Genomic DNA, 16,773 nt, shown 5'->3' on the forward strand with positions numbered 1-16,773 from the left:
CCCTTAAAAAAAAAAAAAAAAAAAAAAAAAAAAAAAAAAAAAAAAAAAAAAAAAAAGGAAAAGAAAAATATATATATGAATATATATATAAATATATGTATTTATACTTTCTTTCACTTTGTGTGAAGAAATTCCATCAACGGTGGGTCATAATAGTTTCTCTCTCTCTCGAGTGCATTTGTAAAGGCAAAGGAGTCGCCATTTTCACGGTCTGTGACATCACTATCGTCATCTGTAGCCTTGTATTCACCCTCCATGGTGTCATCAAGGCGTTCTGATTCAACCCCTTCCAATTCTGCCAAAGTGGCACCCTTCTCAGGTTCTTCATATAGAATATGCCTCAAACCACATAAAACAGGACACAACACTGCCAATCGAGGCAACGTCTCCTCAAAAAGTACCAAACGTATTGCATCGTTTTCAATCGTTGCGGAAAGAAAAAAAATGGCTTGATATCGAAAAAAGGCATCATGAATAACAAGAGAACGGATAAGTTTAAGCTCTATAAACCGTTGTGAACAAATCCAACCAAACACATTGTAATTCGTAATTTGCATTCCAAGTCCACGGATTACCATCACCTCTTCAATGTGCGCACGCTGGAAACCAGCCACCATACGCCATACGGACAATATACAACAAAATATCATCAAAAACAGACGCGGCAAAAACGAATTTGGTGTCCATTTGTCCATCAAAAGAGGAACGACACCGTCAATCTTCTTTTCAGTACCGTTAAGGGAAAAATACATCCAATTTGCTCCTTGCAGAGGGCCTAAAAATGTGGGCAGGGACGGAAGCGCTAAAGCAATCAGCACCACCAGCAACATCACGTCGTTGACCGAAAAAATACGTAAAAGAAACGGCGTGTTTGGTCCAAAGGGGTTGCGCTGACAAACACGGTACGACCGAAAGCAGTCATTGTAATCGGTCTGAAAAACATCCACCATGACGTTGGTGCTGGTGATGTGGCCCTCCAGCAACACTTTCGGCGAGACATGCCTCGAGGACACCGGGTCGGTCTTCGTTTCACCCATCAAATTCAAAGGCAAACACGAGGGGGTTTCTCCCCCACAGATGCTTCACGCAATAAGTTGCGCAGTTATAATAATAATAATAATAATAATAATAATAATAATAATATGACGGTGCAGTGCACTCTATAATATAATATTTGAATGATACGGTGTGTAATGTACCCACTTTCCCTCTCAACTTCCACCACCACACGTTGTTTCCACTGTGTGATGATCACCTCCACATTTAAAAAATTCAAAGCCAACCAACCAAACAAATAATAATAACAATAATAATATGAAAGTCCCAGAAATTCATTTTCTTCTCAAGACAAGGCAATGACATACATAAAGAAATCATAAGCGGCAAATGCCCCCCCCCCCCCCCCCAAAAAAAAAAGGTAAAAACAAACAAAAGTACGGAGAAGAAGGGAGAGAGAGAAAAGAAAGAAAAAAAAAAAAGACGACGTCTTCCCTCCCGGTATGTCCGACTAAAAAACCTTGGCGACAAGATCATCGTGCAAGAAGGTGTATAGCTGTTTGGCGTTTTCCTCTCCCATGGCTTCCACGAGTGCAGACTCGTCAATAGTGGCAAGCCCCGCAAGTGAGCCACAAACTGCCATGACTCGTGCTGCATTGCCCGGTGTAATGCCCGGGAAACATGACAAGACACGGGCCGCAAGATGTGACGCCTCCTTCTCCATGGCGGAGTCGTGCGGATCGATGTTTCCACGTGTGAGTGATGGTGTGCTTGGATCCACCGCCTCCCGTGCAAATGTGCGCTTCATCTCATGTATGATACCCGCCGACTGTGTTGGATCACGTGACCACAACACCTGCACCCGTGGAAAAGAAGCATAGAGACGTGCAATCCTTGCAAACAGCCCACCACCTTCAAAATGAGCCACAGGGCCTGAGACGTCACTTGTGGCGGCAGGTGAGGGGGATGAAAAAGACAAGCGAAACGGTGCACTACGATCGAATTCAACAAGACACATTGGAAACTCGTAGCGTCGAGAGAGAGCTGCGAGCTGCGTGAAGATGCGACCTGAAAACAACGACTGGATGAAGTCCGGAGCACTCTTCCGTTCCAGCGCGTACAATGGAGACAAAACATAGTCGGCTGTCGCAAGCGTCAGAGGAACAAGTTCAATGCCGCGACGGTACAAAGCGTACGGCAACAGTGATCGCAACTCACGCTCGTCAAACACAACGAGCGGAGCCTCCAAAGCGGTTGTTGTCGTGGGAGCAGAGCCACTCACTGTGGACATTTGCACTTCACGCAATTCATTCCCGCAAAGACCCGGCGGGCCCTGTTGTCTCCGGCCCAAGTTTTTCTTAAGAATTAACCCCGAATCCAAGTTTTCCTGCACCGCGCGTAGCGTGTTCCTGTCTGCTAAAAGTGATCCTGTCAGTGTCGCCTTGGCATGTGCCAGCGCCTCAAAGGCCTCACGCTCCTCCTCCAAAACCCGATCCGTGACCGGCGATTCATGCAATTGCTCCACTAGCACCTGCACCCGCAATTGACGCAAACTTTGCGGCTCTAATGCGTCTTGGGTCATCTCCAACATGCGAAGGAAGCGGAGCTCCTGCTCCACCACAAGAATTCGTGTCGGTAACGCGAATGCATCATGAACCCCTTTCACCATCGAAATCAATTCGGATGCACATAGCAATGACCCGTTCACCACCGCCACACGTAGAGAAGGTGAAGGCAAGTTGCAATCGGAAGACGCCACAGACAAGAGAGCAATACCAGCACCCACAGAGTCCAGGCACAACAGAGTCCCGGGGCGCCTTCCCTCCCCTTGTTTTTCTTCATGTTGTTGTTTTTCTTCTTCCTCTGATGGCGGCGTAAGTGGAGCTTGACTCAGAAGTAATTGATGCAGTGAAACACTCTCCGCTCCGCCACTCCCATCATTGCTGATGGCGGGGTTATGACTTAACCTACTGCTTTGGGAAAAAAGAAAACTTGGACCCTGCGAGAGGGTACGCGTCGGTGTCTTCTCTATGCAAATGCCAACTCCTTTTTTCACGGCATTCCCAACCTCACTTCCAACATCTTCGTCATCATTATTATGATTCCCTGCGACCTCCTCATCCTCCTCATCCTCCTCCTCCATAACTTCATCATTGTTTGCGAGAAACCACGTGCGCAGGTTCACATGTGTTGTCTTCTCCGTCGCTGGGGCCTCTGCACGTCGGCGTATGTCAGCACCATGTCTCGCTTGGTAAGCCGCAACAAAACCGTTCAACTCAAATGTCTGGAAATCCTCTAGAGTGTGTGTAAGACGGCATACATAGCGACGAAGCGCGCGCTCACCAAAAACAATCAGTAAAAACACGGGATTCGATGCATTCCCTGCAGTTCTTCCACGTTGTGTGTCTCGGCACCACCCTTGTATAACGCGGTTTGCAAACTCCATGCATGAATCCACCTCATCACTGCGCGGTAGGAGCAAACGCTGCGATGTCGCTGGCTCCACACATACGACATCCTCTTCTTCTCCCACCATCTCCACGTCCTCCACAACAACATAATCTCCAACTGTATTCATGCAATCACCGTTTCTGTGACTGTCGAAATCATTTCCCTTCTTCTTCACAATACTCATTTCCACTTTACCGATGCGGTGAATCGCCAGCGTAACGATTGGGCTAAAATGTTTTGACAACGTCCACGGTGCATCGGGCGGCTGACATGTGAATGCCCTTGCCGAAGTCACATCTCGTGTTTGGCGTGCCACGCGTGCTGTCAGTGCCGCTTCAAGAGCAAATAACCACGAAAACGGAGAGAGACGTCGGACTCCTCGCCGCAATCGACGAACGTCAAGGAGGCTTTCAACGAGTCTACTGAATGGCCACCAGGGTCCATGTGCACGTAAGGCACAGTCCAAGTCGTCATCCAGAGTGAAATCCACGACATCCACAGCATCCTCCTCACGGATACACCCAAAAAGAATGACGGTAGGATCCGATGGCACCACCCATGGCTTTCGCACATAACGCGGTGGTTGTTTTTCCAACCGTTGCCGCCGCGATATGGGCTGCAGACGCGAGAATGGATCGTCCGCGTCAAGACTATTATTATTCACATTATTGGTATTGCCACTTCTGTTGTCATTACTGCCGCTGCCGCTGCCGTCCAGTGTTCGACCCAAACGTGCCTCAAGAGCATGGAGCTCTCTAATGACCTCCTTTATGACCTGACAGAGCAGCCCGTCGATAGCGGTGATGCTGGACGACACGCCTACAGCAACACGTTCCACGTTCAATGGCCGCTCCTTTGCAAGCTGCTCAAAATGCTGCATCACACTGAGACGAAAACGTGGAAACAGTTGTATTTCGTCCACGTGCACCTTTGTCAGAAACGGCTCCTGACCAATACGCCTTCGCTGTAGAAGATACCGCACAAAACACGGGTTATCTGAAATAAGAATAAAAGGTGGATGACGCCTACACGATAATAGTTGCATCGCACCACCACCTCGCAGAAGAATTTCCGCACAGAATGCGATGCTTGGCACAACCCTATCTGAGCGCATAGGGGTTCCGTACGGCAGCAACACAATGGCGATACCCACAAGTTCACGTGACAGACGTCTGTGCAGCAGATCCGCACACAACATGCGGCTGCTCAACACCACCACACCACCGGTTTGGTAATAGGTGCAGCGAGTGCGGGTGGAAGTGCCCTCCTCGGCCACGTGCACCTGCACACGTTTTCCGTCTATATTGTTGAGGGAAGACGTGAGGGCTGCGGCCACTCGCGACAGCGTCCCACTTTTTGTGCCATCGGGTAACACAACACAAGAGACGCAGGCATGGAGTGATGACAACCCCGCAAGGGCGCGGCGGATGAGATGTGAAACGATGCCCTCAACGTCAAAGCCGCAACTTACGACGCATAATTGCGCGTTGATGTCCTCAATGCCGTGCCCCGTGCACCATCCTGCAATCTGACTCGTTATGGTGGGCAACATTCCCCTCATAATCCATCGAATGTCATAGAGCAAGCACCAAGACAAAAAAAAAAAAAATAATAAAATAAAAAAATGAAAACATTAGAGGGTCACACACACAAGCAGGGAGAGAGAGAAAGAGAGAGAGGGAGAAAAAAAAAGGAAAAAGACAAAAATCATTGACACATGAGTCCGCCATACACAGACAACTCTGTTGTCAAATGCAAAGTGGCGTTACGGCAAGCAAGCATATACTGATACATAGTTCCATCCAATACATCCAAACAGCAGCCCCACGGCCGCACGCCACTGTGGCTCACATAATGGATGTGTAAAAACAACAACAACAACAAAAAACAATTATCATCCTGTTCCTTTTATAGCAGGTTTCTCGCACGCAGGATTACATATTCAAACTCGGCATAGTTCAAAAGTAAATCTTCCTCCTGAACGGGTACTTTGCGCAGCAGTTGTGGCTCCATACGGCCAACATGAATACACAAATCCCGCTGTACCTCACCGAGCTTCTGAAAAGACAGATTTTTTCCATAAGATTCCCAACTAAGAATTAAATATCGAACTTCTTTCCACGGCACAACACCGGAACACGATGGGTTAAGATCCCTGAACCACTGCAGGATAAGAGGATCGGCGTAAAGGGCCTCCTTTAACAAGGGCGCAATAAATACAATCTGTCGCCGTGTGATGGTAAGGGATCGATTAGGGTTTTGAGCCAAAATAATACGGTACTCTTCATCACCAAGACAGACGATAATGACGGCTGGTAACTGTTTGTGAAGTGCGACAGTCACCTTATCACGAACGCTACATTGCTCGGCATCCGACGCATCCAGGAGATGGATATCATTATGTAAAACACGCTCATCGATACCTCCATCGGATTCATACTCCAAGGTGTATGTGACATCATAATTTACAGCAAGAACACGGGCGATATGCAATGAAACATCCGAACAGAAACGTCGAGCCAATACCCGTGAACCAACACAGAGAGGAGAAATGGGATCATGTAGGGCCAGTTGTGGTGGCAATTGTAGGTCCTTCAAAGACCACAACTCCATTCCCTCTAGTAAATTAACAACATCTTCATTACTACTGCTACTCTCACCTGCCTCTGCATGACCCTGTCGGAAGGCATCCTTTTCTCCATCAAGGGGAAATGCCTTTTTAACCGCCTCTTTCCAACGTTTCGCAATGTCCATGAACGCTGCAATGCCTTCGGTTACGACTGGCGAATTGCTCACTTTGGCAATCAACTCAACGTCCTCTTTACGGACTCTCTGCCTATCTGGGCCGTACTGAATGAGTTGCAGCGGTGCACCACTACAGTATGGACGTACCACAAACAATCCACTTGAAGCAACTCCAACAACCAATCCTCGGCTTGTATGTCGCCCTGTCACACCAAAGACCGAGGATGGGCTTTCCATTCCAAACGGCAACACGTCAAACATGTGAAAATATCGTTGCTGCAAAGGCCGTTTCGTGGCGTGACATTCGTAGTGCACATTGTCGTTTAGAACAGACTGAAACAGCGCATACGATCTGGGGCTGTTCTCGCCTATTGGCGTCACAGGAACACTGACGCCAGAGGCAATGGAGAAGCGTCGCGGTGTTGGATAGCTGGAATTTGTTTGTGAGGAGGAATTTTGTTGACTGTTGCCGTATGCAACGTAAGACTTGGGAGCGACCGGATCACACAACAGCTCTTTTTCATCCACGCACCGTTCCACAATAACGGCATCCACAACCAGCCCCACATTTGTGACCACAGCCGCGTGCATGAGGGAGCGTTTGTCTCTCGAGCAAGCAGCTACCTAAGAGGCGAATTAAAAGGAAAAAGTCTACACACAGAGCCTCCGATGATGCGACACAACAAATGAGTGATCCTACATTTTTAAATTTGAGACAAAGTACAAACAAACAAAAAAACAATAAGAGGGCGTAAAAAAAAAAAAAAAAAAAAAAAAAAAAAAAAAAAAAAAAAACGGAAAAAACAGGTATAAGTACGTTTGGGCAAAAAAAGGAATAAAATACGATAAAGGTGGAAAAAAGAATGAGCACAATCACTCATGTGAATAACAACACTAAATTACAGAAAAGAAAAACCGATATTGTTCGTTGACATTGTACGTAAGGCGTCTCCTCTTTGTTTTATTTATTTATTTTTGAAACTTCTTCCACAAACGCGCTTGTTACTCCTTTCTTGGTTCCTCAGGCTGGGCGTGGTACTGCTGTTCCGGCTGTTCCTTGCCCATTGGCTGTGGAATGCATGCGGGCCGTGGTGTCTTCTCTTCCGTTACATTCGGTACCACAGGCCCACGCTGCCGTGTAAGGTGAATCATCAGAACTGGAGGCGATTTCATCTGAGGCTCTCTACCGCCGGCATCGGCCTGTGTCGGTAAATAACGACGCGCAGCTTCACCGGATGGTAAGAGACGACTCGACGCAATTCGCTGTAAAGGCGTCCGGGCATGAGAACCCCGTGGCGTCACATTCCGCGCGTGTGGTGGGGAAGTTTTCCGCATTAATGGAGTCTGTGAACATGACGGAGGGATGTTTCCTCGAATCTTTGATTTCTTTTGCTCAGGGGGACGTGCTGTACGTGGAGAAGTTATCATCGACCTTGTTCCCACCTGAGAGGACGGAGGTGCACGAGCGCTAAGAGGGACGCCACCGCTTGTCGTTGGAGTATGTACCGTTGGTTTCCGCGCAAAACGTGGACTGGTAATATTCGAAGTCATCCGCTGTAATCTAAAATTGTCTGTTTTGAAGTTTATAGACATCCTCGTCCTCGGGTAATGTGCTGTCGTAGAATGATTACCGAAGGATGCAGCACCCACATGCCTTTCTGTGAGCGGTACTACTCCTCCAAAGGTCGATGAGACAGATGCAAACGGTCGCGGGGTAGTCACTCGTGTAGGAATACTCGATCCTGTCGTCGGACCCCGAGAAGCATGGAGCTTAAAATGCATCGGCGTATTGGAAATCATATTGTTGTCGGTGGTCGCTTTCGTCCGACGGTGTGAAGCTATCGGATAAAAGGAATGAATACCATGATTGACAGGAGCCATAGAGTGATTCGCCATCATGGTTCTTGCTGTTGTGGCGTTGGTAACGGCTGTGGCTGCCACAGGTGTAGCAGCAGAGGGCTTCACGCCATTTGTTACGTGTCGTCTTTGCGACATGGAGAGCGATGCATTCAACGATATCATGCCTAAATGAGGCGGAGGAGAACAGATGCCCTTCTTTTTGGTGCTCGACCCCCCTGTTACGGTCGTCCCGCCCATCTTTGAGGGACGCGGTGTGATAGGGTTTGGGGAGACAGTCCATGTGGAGATACGGGATTCTCGACAGGCGTCTAACTCCACAACCTCCACTTCCTTTTCCCTCACCTCAAAGACTTTGGACGTGTTATGCGCCCTCCCTCCAGTTTTTTGTTCGACGCCACGTGAATCTTGTTGCTGGGGCTGCGGAGAATGCTGTTCTTCTAGCAACAGCGCCGAGCCCCGGTCATCTAGAAATTGGGAAAAGGATGGAAACCGCGGTGGTGGACTGTCCGAGCGCGAACCAGACACACTGGGCGTTGGTGATGGCTGCGTACCGTCGATACGAGGAATATCAACTCGGCCTCCAACTTTTTTGGTGGCGTCAATACGTAAAAATTTGTTTCCATTGCCCTCATCCATCGGCCTTCTCACTTCTGCTGATAATTCGTGTCTTTCGACGTGCGCCGTCACCGCGAATTTTGTTGGCGCTTGAAACTCCGCAAAGAAGGCTCCACCTTTTTTGTTGTTGCTGGTGGCGGAGGCAGTGGTGGTGGTGCTCAGTTTGTAATCCGACAGGGAGAAGCGTTTGGGTGGAGAGTAAGAAGACATGCCGTTGGGTGTCCGTGCACGATATCCTCGCATTTGCTGTTGTTGTTGTTCTTGCGGCGGAGAACAACGTTTGATGGCTGTCTTTGCACGTGCCATCCGTTGCGTTGGGTGCTGCCGCGGGGGCAGGCGACGAGGTGAGTGCTCGACTAACACGCGGCGCTGCGCCCCCGACGATCCCGCTGCAGCTCCCGCGCCATCAGACGCCTTCACAAGTAATAGCCGCCGCTTCGGCGTCTCGCACCGACTCGCGGTTTGCTTTGCAGGGGTCTCGCGTCGTGCCATGCACTGCAGTGCCGCGGCGGGGAAGAGAAACTTCACAATACGCGTTGATCGCGGGTCGCAAAACTCAAGAACACGCAGCAGCAGACCGACGCCGTGGTACGTCGTCTGGAAGAGCCAAATAAAACTGATAGGACGCACGCATGAAGTACACGCCCACATATCGGCGGCATGTGGCCACGGCGTGCGACAATTTTGGCACACAGGGCACCCACACCGCCAGCATGTATACTTGAAGATCACGGTATTTAGCTTGACTTGAAAAACCCGTTTGCATCGGTGACACCGCCGCGAACAAAACACATCCCTCGTCGCACCGGCGTCTTCTTGGGGAAAAAACGCTGCGGAAACCGGATTTGTTCCCGTGACCGGCACATCATTTTGCCTTGCATACGATTCACCAAATGTGTTCTTATTTTTGGGCCGCTGCATCACGTTAACACAAACGTATAAAACTAACCCTCGTGTCGGTTTGGGAGATCTCTCTCACTGTCTCGATATATTTATATATGTATATATCTATATATATATCTATGTATCTCCTTGACCTTCTAATAGAAATGTAAGCGGGGGGCTCTCAACACCCCAAATCTTTGCGCCCTTTCTATTTAACGTTGTGTGTGTATTGAACCGCAAGCACTTACTCAATACCAACAATACGGACAAACACACCAGAAATATGCCAAAAGAACGAAGAAAATAATAATAATAATAAATTACATGTATGCATACGTATGAAAAGTACACGTTTCTTGTCCCACTTAATATGCTCTCTCAAGCCATAGAGCCATTTGCTCATTCCGCCAATTAATTCGTTCCTGGCTAAAACCAGTGACCCCACATCAGCGAGCGGCGACCAAAAGAACTACCAGGCACCACCGCAAGACGCTCCGCCAGACCCATCAAATAACTTTGAGGCGGCCTGTACGCGGGGAGTGGCGTCACCCGCTTGCTGCGCTTCGGTGCCTGCAATTTTGGTTCCCAACTTGTGTTGCTTTTGGAATTAAACTCCGCTAACGCCATGGCACGTGGAGCGTGGATGTAATATTTCTCCAGGTGTAACTCACTCGGTGGCCGGTTGGGTCTTACAAAGTGAAATAATGTAAAGGACGCACTCGCCTTATTTGTAACGGCATCCAATGACGCCAATGACGCATATGACGCAACAGGCAATCGCAGAGGTCCTTGAAGTGTGACGCTGTTGCATATAATTCGAAGATCATCCGATATCAACATCCGCACCGCCTGCACAGGGGCAACTAAACTTTCCAAGCGGCCGTAGTACTGCAGTGCCGTTGGGTCTAAAACGCGATTGGCGGTAAACCCCTCTGGAATCGAATCGCCATCCAACATGTAAAACATCCCAGGAAGCAGCCGTAGCTGATGCTCCGGTGGCATCTCCAAGTGTTTCTTACCAACAATGTGTGGCACGTGTGTGGAGGCAGCAAGCGTCATAATCTGCTCATAGTGTGGTGCAACATGCATGTGAAACTCCGGGGTTTCATGGTTGAGTATTTCCCACGGTAGTTTGTTGTACGAGACCAAAGAAGGGTACTTTGTGTTGTAGCGAAAACGCTTCGCCAGGCAGAGTGCAGACTGACCAAACATGCTGCTTCCTTCTTATCGTCCGTCGCGTATGTGCACACACACTCACACACACACCAGTACAGCTCGCCTTCAGCTGCGCTTTGGAAGCAAGAGGGCAAACCACAGACAGAGAGAGAGACAGAAAAAAAAAAAAAAAAGGGTGGAGAGGGAAATAAATAAATACATATTGGCAGAAAACCAAAGAAAGTAAAAAAAAAAAAAAAAGAATGTTTTGAAAGAGTCCATGTATACCTGTTTACTTTCTATTACATACACAGACACACACACAGACATATAGACGGATAGAAAAATGAGGCAGATATCTGCACCAATAAAATGAGAGAAGTACGAAAAAAACAACAACAAAAACAAACAAACAAACAAACTCGGAAGGTGAAGCGCTTCACTTTGCCACGGTTGTGTGTACTCGACCACTGCCGCTGCCTTCGCCTCCACTACTGTCACTTCTCTCACCCCACTCATGCCGCGAAATAAAGTGAAGAACACGTTCATGTCGCTTCAGTAACTCTCTTTGCTGAACCAAATTGAGGTGCATTGCATTCTTTTCATCCTCCAGAGCCCTCACCTTCTGCTCGAGCTCATCGATATGGACGGCCTGCCGGTTCCGCTCCGCCAACAATATGGCATTCTGCGCCTCCAATTGCTCCACACGTGCTGACGGTGACGGTGTGCGAGGTGCGGCAATTTCTCGTGACTTCAATTCACTCATTAGTTGCAGATTTTCCTCTGCGATGGCAACTGCCTCCTGCTTGAGAGTATCTCGCTCTACCTTCAGCTCCGCAACACGTCGCCGAAGAAAATCTTCCTGATCGTGGGAGAAATGCCGTTCCGTGGAGGTTTGCAGATCCGATACATCACGGTCTAATAAACGCCACTCATTGGCGCCTCTTAAAACGAGATCCACTAGACGGTTAGACACTTGTGTGCACAACGACCGCACCGCGTGGGCCTCCTGGCGCGGCTCAACACTATACTCTTCCAAGTCATTCAGCAGATTCATAAGTTGCGTTAATTTTCCATTCGCCCCTTCGTCGAAGAAGAAGCAACGTTTCACCAGGAACTTAAGCCACCTCAGCGATCTCTGCGCAATGTACTTCGTCGTCTTCTTTGAGGTTTCTTTTCTTGTGGCGGCATCAGTGGCCGCGCTTGGGACTCCGTCACCGCCATCCCGGTGGACGACGGCATCGCGGAGACTCTCGCTGCCACTCGCCGCGCGGGTGGTTTGCGTCTCCGTCTGCCGCGTGCGGTGAAGTGCCTCCAGCTGCGTTCTCATAGCCTCCACAGCACCGCGGAGATGCAAGAGTTCCTCGTCCCTCTGCCGCAGCTCCCTTTCACGGGCACGAAGAGAAATTCCCATCTGCGTCAACTTTCCCTGCAGTTCCCCCTGCACGTCAACTCGCTCCTCGACGGTCACCTCCAGGAGTCTGTTAAGGTGCTCCACCTCATCTAATATCGCCCGGTACTTTTCATGCGCTGAGACGCGTGACACGCACACGCCGCCAATTGCTCTCTCTGACGGGGATGCCGCCAGCGTATCCTCACGGATTAATCGAATCACTTCGTCGCACTCATCGTGAAACGTCCGCCGCGTTGCCGTGGACGAGGTTCTCACGGAATTCCGTGAGGGTAACGGGGGCGGTGGCGTGTACGTTGGGTAGCTTTTTGCCGACGATGGCGTGGCATGCAGGAAGTTGTCCGTCTCTGTCGTCATCCTCACCGTCACTCACACCACCAACCCTTCTCCAGCGGCAGGATTGTAGATATATAAATATATGTGTATTGTTTATAAGTGGGTGTATTGTGTGCAAAGAATGGTCCTATTCTCAGCACGCCCCCCTCCACCCCTTCCCCTCCACCTTCTCTCGGTGGAGGTCCTGCTCCAACACAGCCAAAAGCAAAAAGCAAAAAAAAAAAAAAGAAAAAAATAAAAGGAAGGTTGCATACATAAAAGCAGGATGTAAACAGATGGCATGCAGACATGCATCCACACACGTACACACATAAGAATACCCACGAACAATAAGGAAAACAACAACAACAACATAATAATAATAATAATAATAATCAAAAGCAACAATAAAACGGAATAAACCAATGAAAAACTAACAAAATAAAGAATGAAGGTGGAAAAACAAAACAAAACAAAACAAAAAACCAACAGAATTCAATTCTGAATGAATTACATGTCCGTTTTAAAACTAAAAATGATCAAATATGATCGGTATTCAAGCATTCCCACCCACACAAACCTCGCAGCACAATTTGCTTCGTGCTGCGTTTCCTCCCTTTGCTTCTTTCATTCCCATCCCTCGCCCCACCTCTTTCCATTCCGTGTCTCGTGGGTCTTAGCGTACATGTCTGTCTGTCTCTCTTTCTCTCTCTCCCTGTCTGTCTGTTTATTTGTGTGTGCGTGACGATTATTACTGATGCCTCCAAATTAATTCCCTCCCACCCCCTTCCATCTGCGTGATGGCGCACTTCCATTTATGCGAGCACACGTGCCGTGGCCCCATCACCCACCCATGCGCACATGTCATTGTGTGTGCATGCCGTACCTCTCGTCCCCCCTCCTCCTCCCTCTCCCACGGCACTCTCGTGCGCAGCAAACCAAAAAAAAAAAAACAAATGACAAAAATAATGACAAATCGAAGAAAAAAAGAAAAAACAAAAAAAAAAAATATTGAGTAAATCAATATATTTATAATAATAATCCCATCACTTTTTACACGCTCACAAATGCATGGTGGATACAAGTAAAGCCCTACATGAAAGGGATATCTTCCATTTGAACAGGATACATACATACATACAATATATATAATATTATAATATATATATATTTATAGATGGATATATTATTATTATTATTATTATTATTATTATCTCATACAAATCCTCTTTCTCCGTATTATTTTACCCATTCACCACCTCCACCCCCCAAAAGTACTCGCGGTAAGGGAGAGCGAGAGAGACAGGAAGGCAAAGAAACGGGTCACACACACACACACCCGGAAAAAAAAAAAAAAGAATGGGTAAAAACCACCAACAACGGTGATGGTGATGATAGCAGCGACACATCTTCTTCACATTCCCTCTACTGTGGGTGCGCCTCACCCCTCGGTTGAAGGAGGCGGCAGCCACAACCCCCCACGCAGAGGGACGGAAGTGGGGACGGGAAGAAGGGACAGAGACAGAAATACAGACAGGGGAGAGGCGCCATGTAATAGTTGCACGCAACAGAAATAAAAAAAAAAAAAAGAAGATCACAAATAAAAGCAGAGGACGGCACAAACATAATATATAATATATATAACCAACAGACCAGTAAAAATAAAAATAAAAATAAAAACAAAAACAAAAACAAAAACAACAAAAAAAATAGGGACAAATAAACAAAACAAAAAAACAAAAACAAACAAACAAAAAGAGGGATGGGGCTCATCGTTCACAGTGATGGCAATAGGAAAAGGAAATGAAAACAACATGTCAACCACCATTTAACAGGAGAAAAACGTACATACATAAATACAGAGAAATAAAGAAAAGAAAGAGGGATAAACAGAGAGAAAGAGACATGCACATCCTCAAAATAAAAATAAAACACACGCAATTCAACCCAAATATAACGGCATGATCACAAAAGTGACAGACAACAAGAAGCAGAAAAAGTCCAATCGATAACCCAAATTAAAAAACAAACAAACAACAAGAAAAATTCGGTGTAAGGGATACACGCATACATCCACGTACACAAGAAGAGACAAAATAAATAACACACACACAAAAAAAAAAAAAAAAAAAAAGGGGTTTCATCATAACTTTTCTGCAGGCATGCCACAATTGATACAATTACATTATATACATGTAAATAGATACATGTACATACACGTACATATATATATATGTACAGAGAGACAAGTATTTTTCCGACTCATTAACACACACGCAGTCTTTGAGTAAATAAACCACAACCCCCACCCCCGACTACCCCACACATTCACACACATCCCCCACTCCAACAGCACCACTACGACAAATACACGTGACCATAAAACAAAAGGAAAAAAAAAAAAAAAACAAAAAACAAAAACAAAATGGACTAATTGAAATGGAAAACGGGTAAAAACAAAACAAAACAAAAACAACAAAAACAAGCAGCTATGAAACAAAAAAAAACATCGTGAAAAAAAATGGAAAAAAAAAAAAAAAGAAAAGAATATTATAACGAATGCTTCAATGTAAATAATATTCAAGGAATGAATCGCCAAGAATTCACTGTGCTTGTGTGTGTCTAAGTGTATGCTTAGAAGTATGTGTGTGTGTGGGGGTGGGTGGGCAATATATATATATATATATATATATATATATATATAAGAAGGGGCAAGGGGTTTGTTATTATTTATTATTTTCCTTTAATACTCTCTCTCTGCGTGTTTCTCTCCGTATTTTTTAATCTATAACATTTATAATGTAAATGAGCATATTATATTTGCCAATACATATGTACTTTACGTATTGAAAGGGGTGTAGATGCTTCTAAAAATAAACACGTAAGTACACAAACACACACACACACACATAATTATATATATATAAGTATGTGACTAATTACCTACAAAAATCAAAATTTATCCATCGATTTGTTTTCATTCCCAATTCGCCGCCATCCCTCATTGTTTTTACTATTCTTCTTCTTAAAATATATATATATATATAGTTTATTTCCTTTGGTGCATTTTTTTGCCTCTTCTCCACCCCTTTTTTTTCCCTTTAATTCCCTGCGAGTTGCGCTCCGCTCCCTTTTTTTCTTATTTTTCTTTTTTCGGCTTTTGTTGTTTCCTTTGCTTTTTACCGGTCGTTGCTTTTTGAGCTCAATAGTTTATGTCCCTGCGTCGTTTTTTTCCGCGTCTCCCTTCGGCGTGTCCTCCTCCCCCTGAGAAGACTTCTTGCTTCGGGTGTTGTCACCATCATCGCAATGGGCGTGTGCTGTTCTCGACAGTCTTATCAGTTTGCTGGGGATCGTGAGCCGCAACTCTTTACCATCCACGACACCGAGCACATTGAAGAGCTCAGGCCGTCGCATGTATAACAGTTTGGCCAGCCGCACACACTCCGCCGCAGAGAAGAAAACGAGGCACAACGTATTGCCATCGGCATCGTTGCTGCAAGTTTTGACAGCGATGCCGCTGCTACTGTTGCCGTCCCTCCTGCCTGAAAGCCCGAAGGAGGCGGGAGGGTCATTGTCGTCGTTGCCGCGCTTGCCCTGGTCAACGCCGTTGGTATTGGGAGCGGCGATGTTACGGCTTTGGTTCGGTCGGGAGGAGTGCATCATCACCTCCTGCACACAACCAACATGATCCTCAAAGAACTTGTGAACAAACGACGACGCCGTATCTCGTGGAAGGTTACGCACGGCAAGACCGAGTGAACTGCAGCGTCGCGTTCGCTCCTCCACGTCCATCGACTCCTGATACGCCCGAAGCGCGTCAATAAAACCCAAATTTGGTTCCACGCGAGGCCGCCGGCGTGTGACGTATTGCAGCGCCTCTGCTACTGTCCAGCCGTTGCGGTAGATCAGATAGGCGAGCACAATGGTGACGGAGCGGCTCTTCCCGCGTTGGCAGTGCACCAGAGCGCGGGGACAAACACTCGCGCCACGTTGCTTGGCATCATAGTACGCTTTACGGACTTGCTCAAGGATTACGTGGGTTGGGCGAAAAAACTGCTGAATGTTTGCCTCGGTGGTGTCATCCACTGCAAATGGATGAATAACAATGCTGCGATCAACAGACCAATATTCCTCACGCGATACATTAAGAATAGTTACAATATTCTCTCGACGCAAAAATTCCGCATTCGTGGCATCACGCACACCCCCAATGTAAAGAAAGTCAAGAATTTTTGTCGGTGGCTCACGGCCACACGTCGAAAATGACGAGATTTTTCCCAAAGAAGAATAAGGTAGTACAGTAGTGCAACTACTCAACAAACTGGATGAGCTACCGTGCG

At 47.0% G+C, this 16,773-nt stretch overlaps 7 protein-coding genes across 7 annotated transcripts, besides 30 other annotated features; all 7 read right to left on the reverse strand.

Moving 5' to 3' along the window:
* Nucleotides 1-662: a sequence feature (heterozygous, Esmeraldo-like haplotype).
* Nucleotides 6-67: a microsatellite.
* Nucleotides 68-106: a microsatellite.
* Nucleotides 114-1,037, reverse strand: Tc00.1047053509779.4 (hypothetical protein, conserved; the record flags this gene model as incomplete). The annotated part of the gene is made up of 1 exon (XM_803596.1): nucleotides 114-1,037. The coding sequence occupies one exon, from the start codon at nucleotides 1,035-1,037 to the stop codon at nucleotides 114-116; it is 924 nt and encodes a 307-aa protein (XP_808689.1).
* Nucleotides 663-1,432: a sequence feature (areas merged during assembly that could not be assigned to a particular haplotype. This can correspond to areas where the two haplotypes were merged or to regions with more than two copies in the genome that were merged during assembly.).
* Nucleotides 1,105-1,143: a microsatellite.
* Nucleotides 1,407-1,480: a sequence feature (A-rich).
* Nucleotides 1,433-16,773: a sequence feature (heterozygous, Esmeraldo-like haplotype).
* Tc00.1047053509779.10 (DNA repair protein, putative) lies at nucleotides 1,508-5,008 on the reverse strand (the record flags this gene model as incomplete). Its single annotated transcript, XM_803590.1, has 1 exon — nucleotides 1,508-5,008. The coding sequence occupies one exon, from the start codon at nucleotides 5,006-5,008 to the stop codon at nucleotides 1,508-1,510; it is 3,501 nt and encodes a 1,166-aa protein (XP_808683.1).
* Nucleotides 3,109-3,137: a microsatellite.
* Nucleotides 5,038-5,078: a sequence feature (A-rich).
* Nucleotides 5,103-5,131: a microsatellite.
* Tc00.1047053509779.20 (hypothetical protein, conserved) lies at nucleotides 5,356-6,783 on the reverse strand (the record flags this gene model as incomplete). Its single annotated transcript, XM_803591.1, has 1 exon — nucleotides 5,356-6,783. The coding sequence occupies one exon, from the start codon at nucleotides 6,781-6,783 to the stop codon at nucleotides 5,356-5,358; it is 1,428 nt and encodes a 475-aa protein (XP_808684.1).
* Nucleotides 6,946-6,996: a microsatellite.
* Tc00.1047053509779.30 (hypothetical protein, conserved) lies at nucleotides 7,195-9,588 on the reverse strand (the record flags this gene model as incomplete). Its single annotated transcript, XM_803592.1, has 1 exon — nucleotides 7,195-9,588. The coding sequence occupies one exon, from the start codon at nucleotides 9,586-9,588 to the stop codon at nucleotides 7,195-7,197; it is 2,394 nt and encodes a 797-aa protein (XP_808685.1).
* Nucleotides 9,654-9,695: a microsatellite.
* Nucleotides 9,853-9,875: a sequence feature (AT_rich).
* On the reverse strand, nucleotides 9,979-10,764 carry Tc00.1047053509779.40 (hypothetical protein, conserved; the record flags this gene model as incomplete). Its single annotated transcript, XM_803593.1, has 1 exon — nucleotides 9,979-10,764. One exon carries the CDS (start codon nucleotides 10,762-10,764, stop codon nucleotides 9,979-9,981), a length of 786 nt encoding a protein of 261 aa, XP_808686.1.
* Nucleotides 10,868-10,971: a sequence feature (GA-rich).
* Nucleotides 11,110-11,129: a microsatellite.
* Tc00.1047053509779.50 (hypothetical protein, conserved) lies at nucleotides 11,147-12,475 on the reverse strand (the record flags this gene model as incomplete). Its single annotated transcript, XM_803594.1, has 1 exon — nucleotides 11,147-12,475. One exon carries the CDS (start codon nucleotides 12,473-12,475, stop codon nucleotides 11,147-11,149), a length of 1,329 nt encoding a protein of 442 aa, XP_808687.1.
* Nucleotides 12,661-12,694: a microsatellite.
* Nucleotides 12,807-12,829: a microsatellite.
* Nucleotides 12,893-12,916: a microsatellite.
* Nucleotides 13,120-13,172: a microsatellite.
* Nucleotides 13,374-13,442: a sequence feature (A-rich).
* Nucleotides 13,559-13,609: a microsatellite.
* Nucleotides 13,618-13,647: a microsatellite.
* Nucleotides 14,091-14,190: a microsatellite.
* Nucleotides 14,547-14,567: a microsatellite.
* Nucleotides 14,620-14,671: a microsatellite.
* Nucleotides 14,815-14,859: a microsatellite.
* Nucleotides 14,887-14,942: a sequence feature (A-rich).
* Nucleotides 14,948-14,981: a microsatellite.
* Nucleotides 15,103-15,137: a microsatellite.
* Nucleotides 15,459-15,488: a sequence feature (AT_rich).
* On the reverse strand, nucleotides 15,644-16,773 carry Tc00.1047053509779.60 (dual-specificity protein phosphatase, putative; the record flags this gene model as incomplete). The annotated part of the gene is made up of 1 exon (XM_803595.1): nucleotides 15,644-16,773. A coding segment is annotated over one exon (1,130 nt), but the record flags the coding sequence as incomplete, so codon positions are not given.

The sequence above is a fragment of the Trypanosoma cruzi genome, genomic scaffold (genome assembly GCF_000209065.1).
Source record: "Trypanosoma cruzi strain CL Brener 1047053516459 genomic scaffold, whole genome shotgun sequence".
Classification (NCBI taxonomy): domain Eukaryota; phylum Euglenozoa; class Kinetoplastea; order Trypanosomatida; family Trypanosomatidae; genus Trypanosoma; species Trypanosoma cruzi.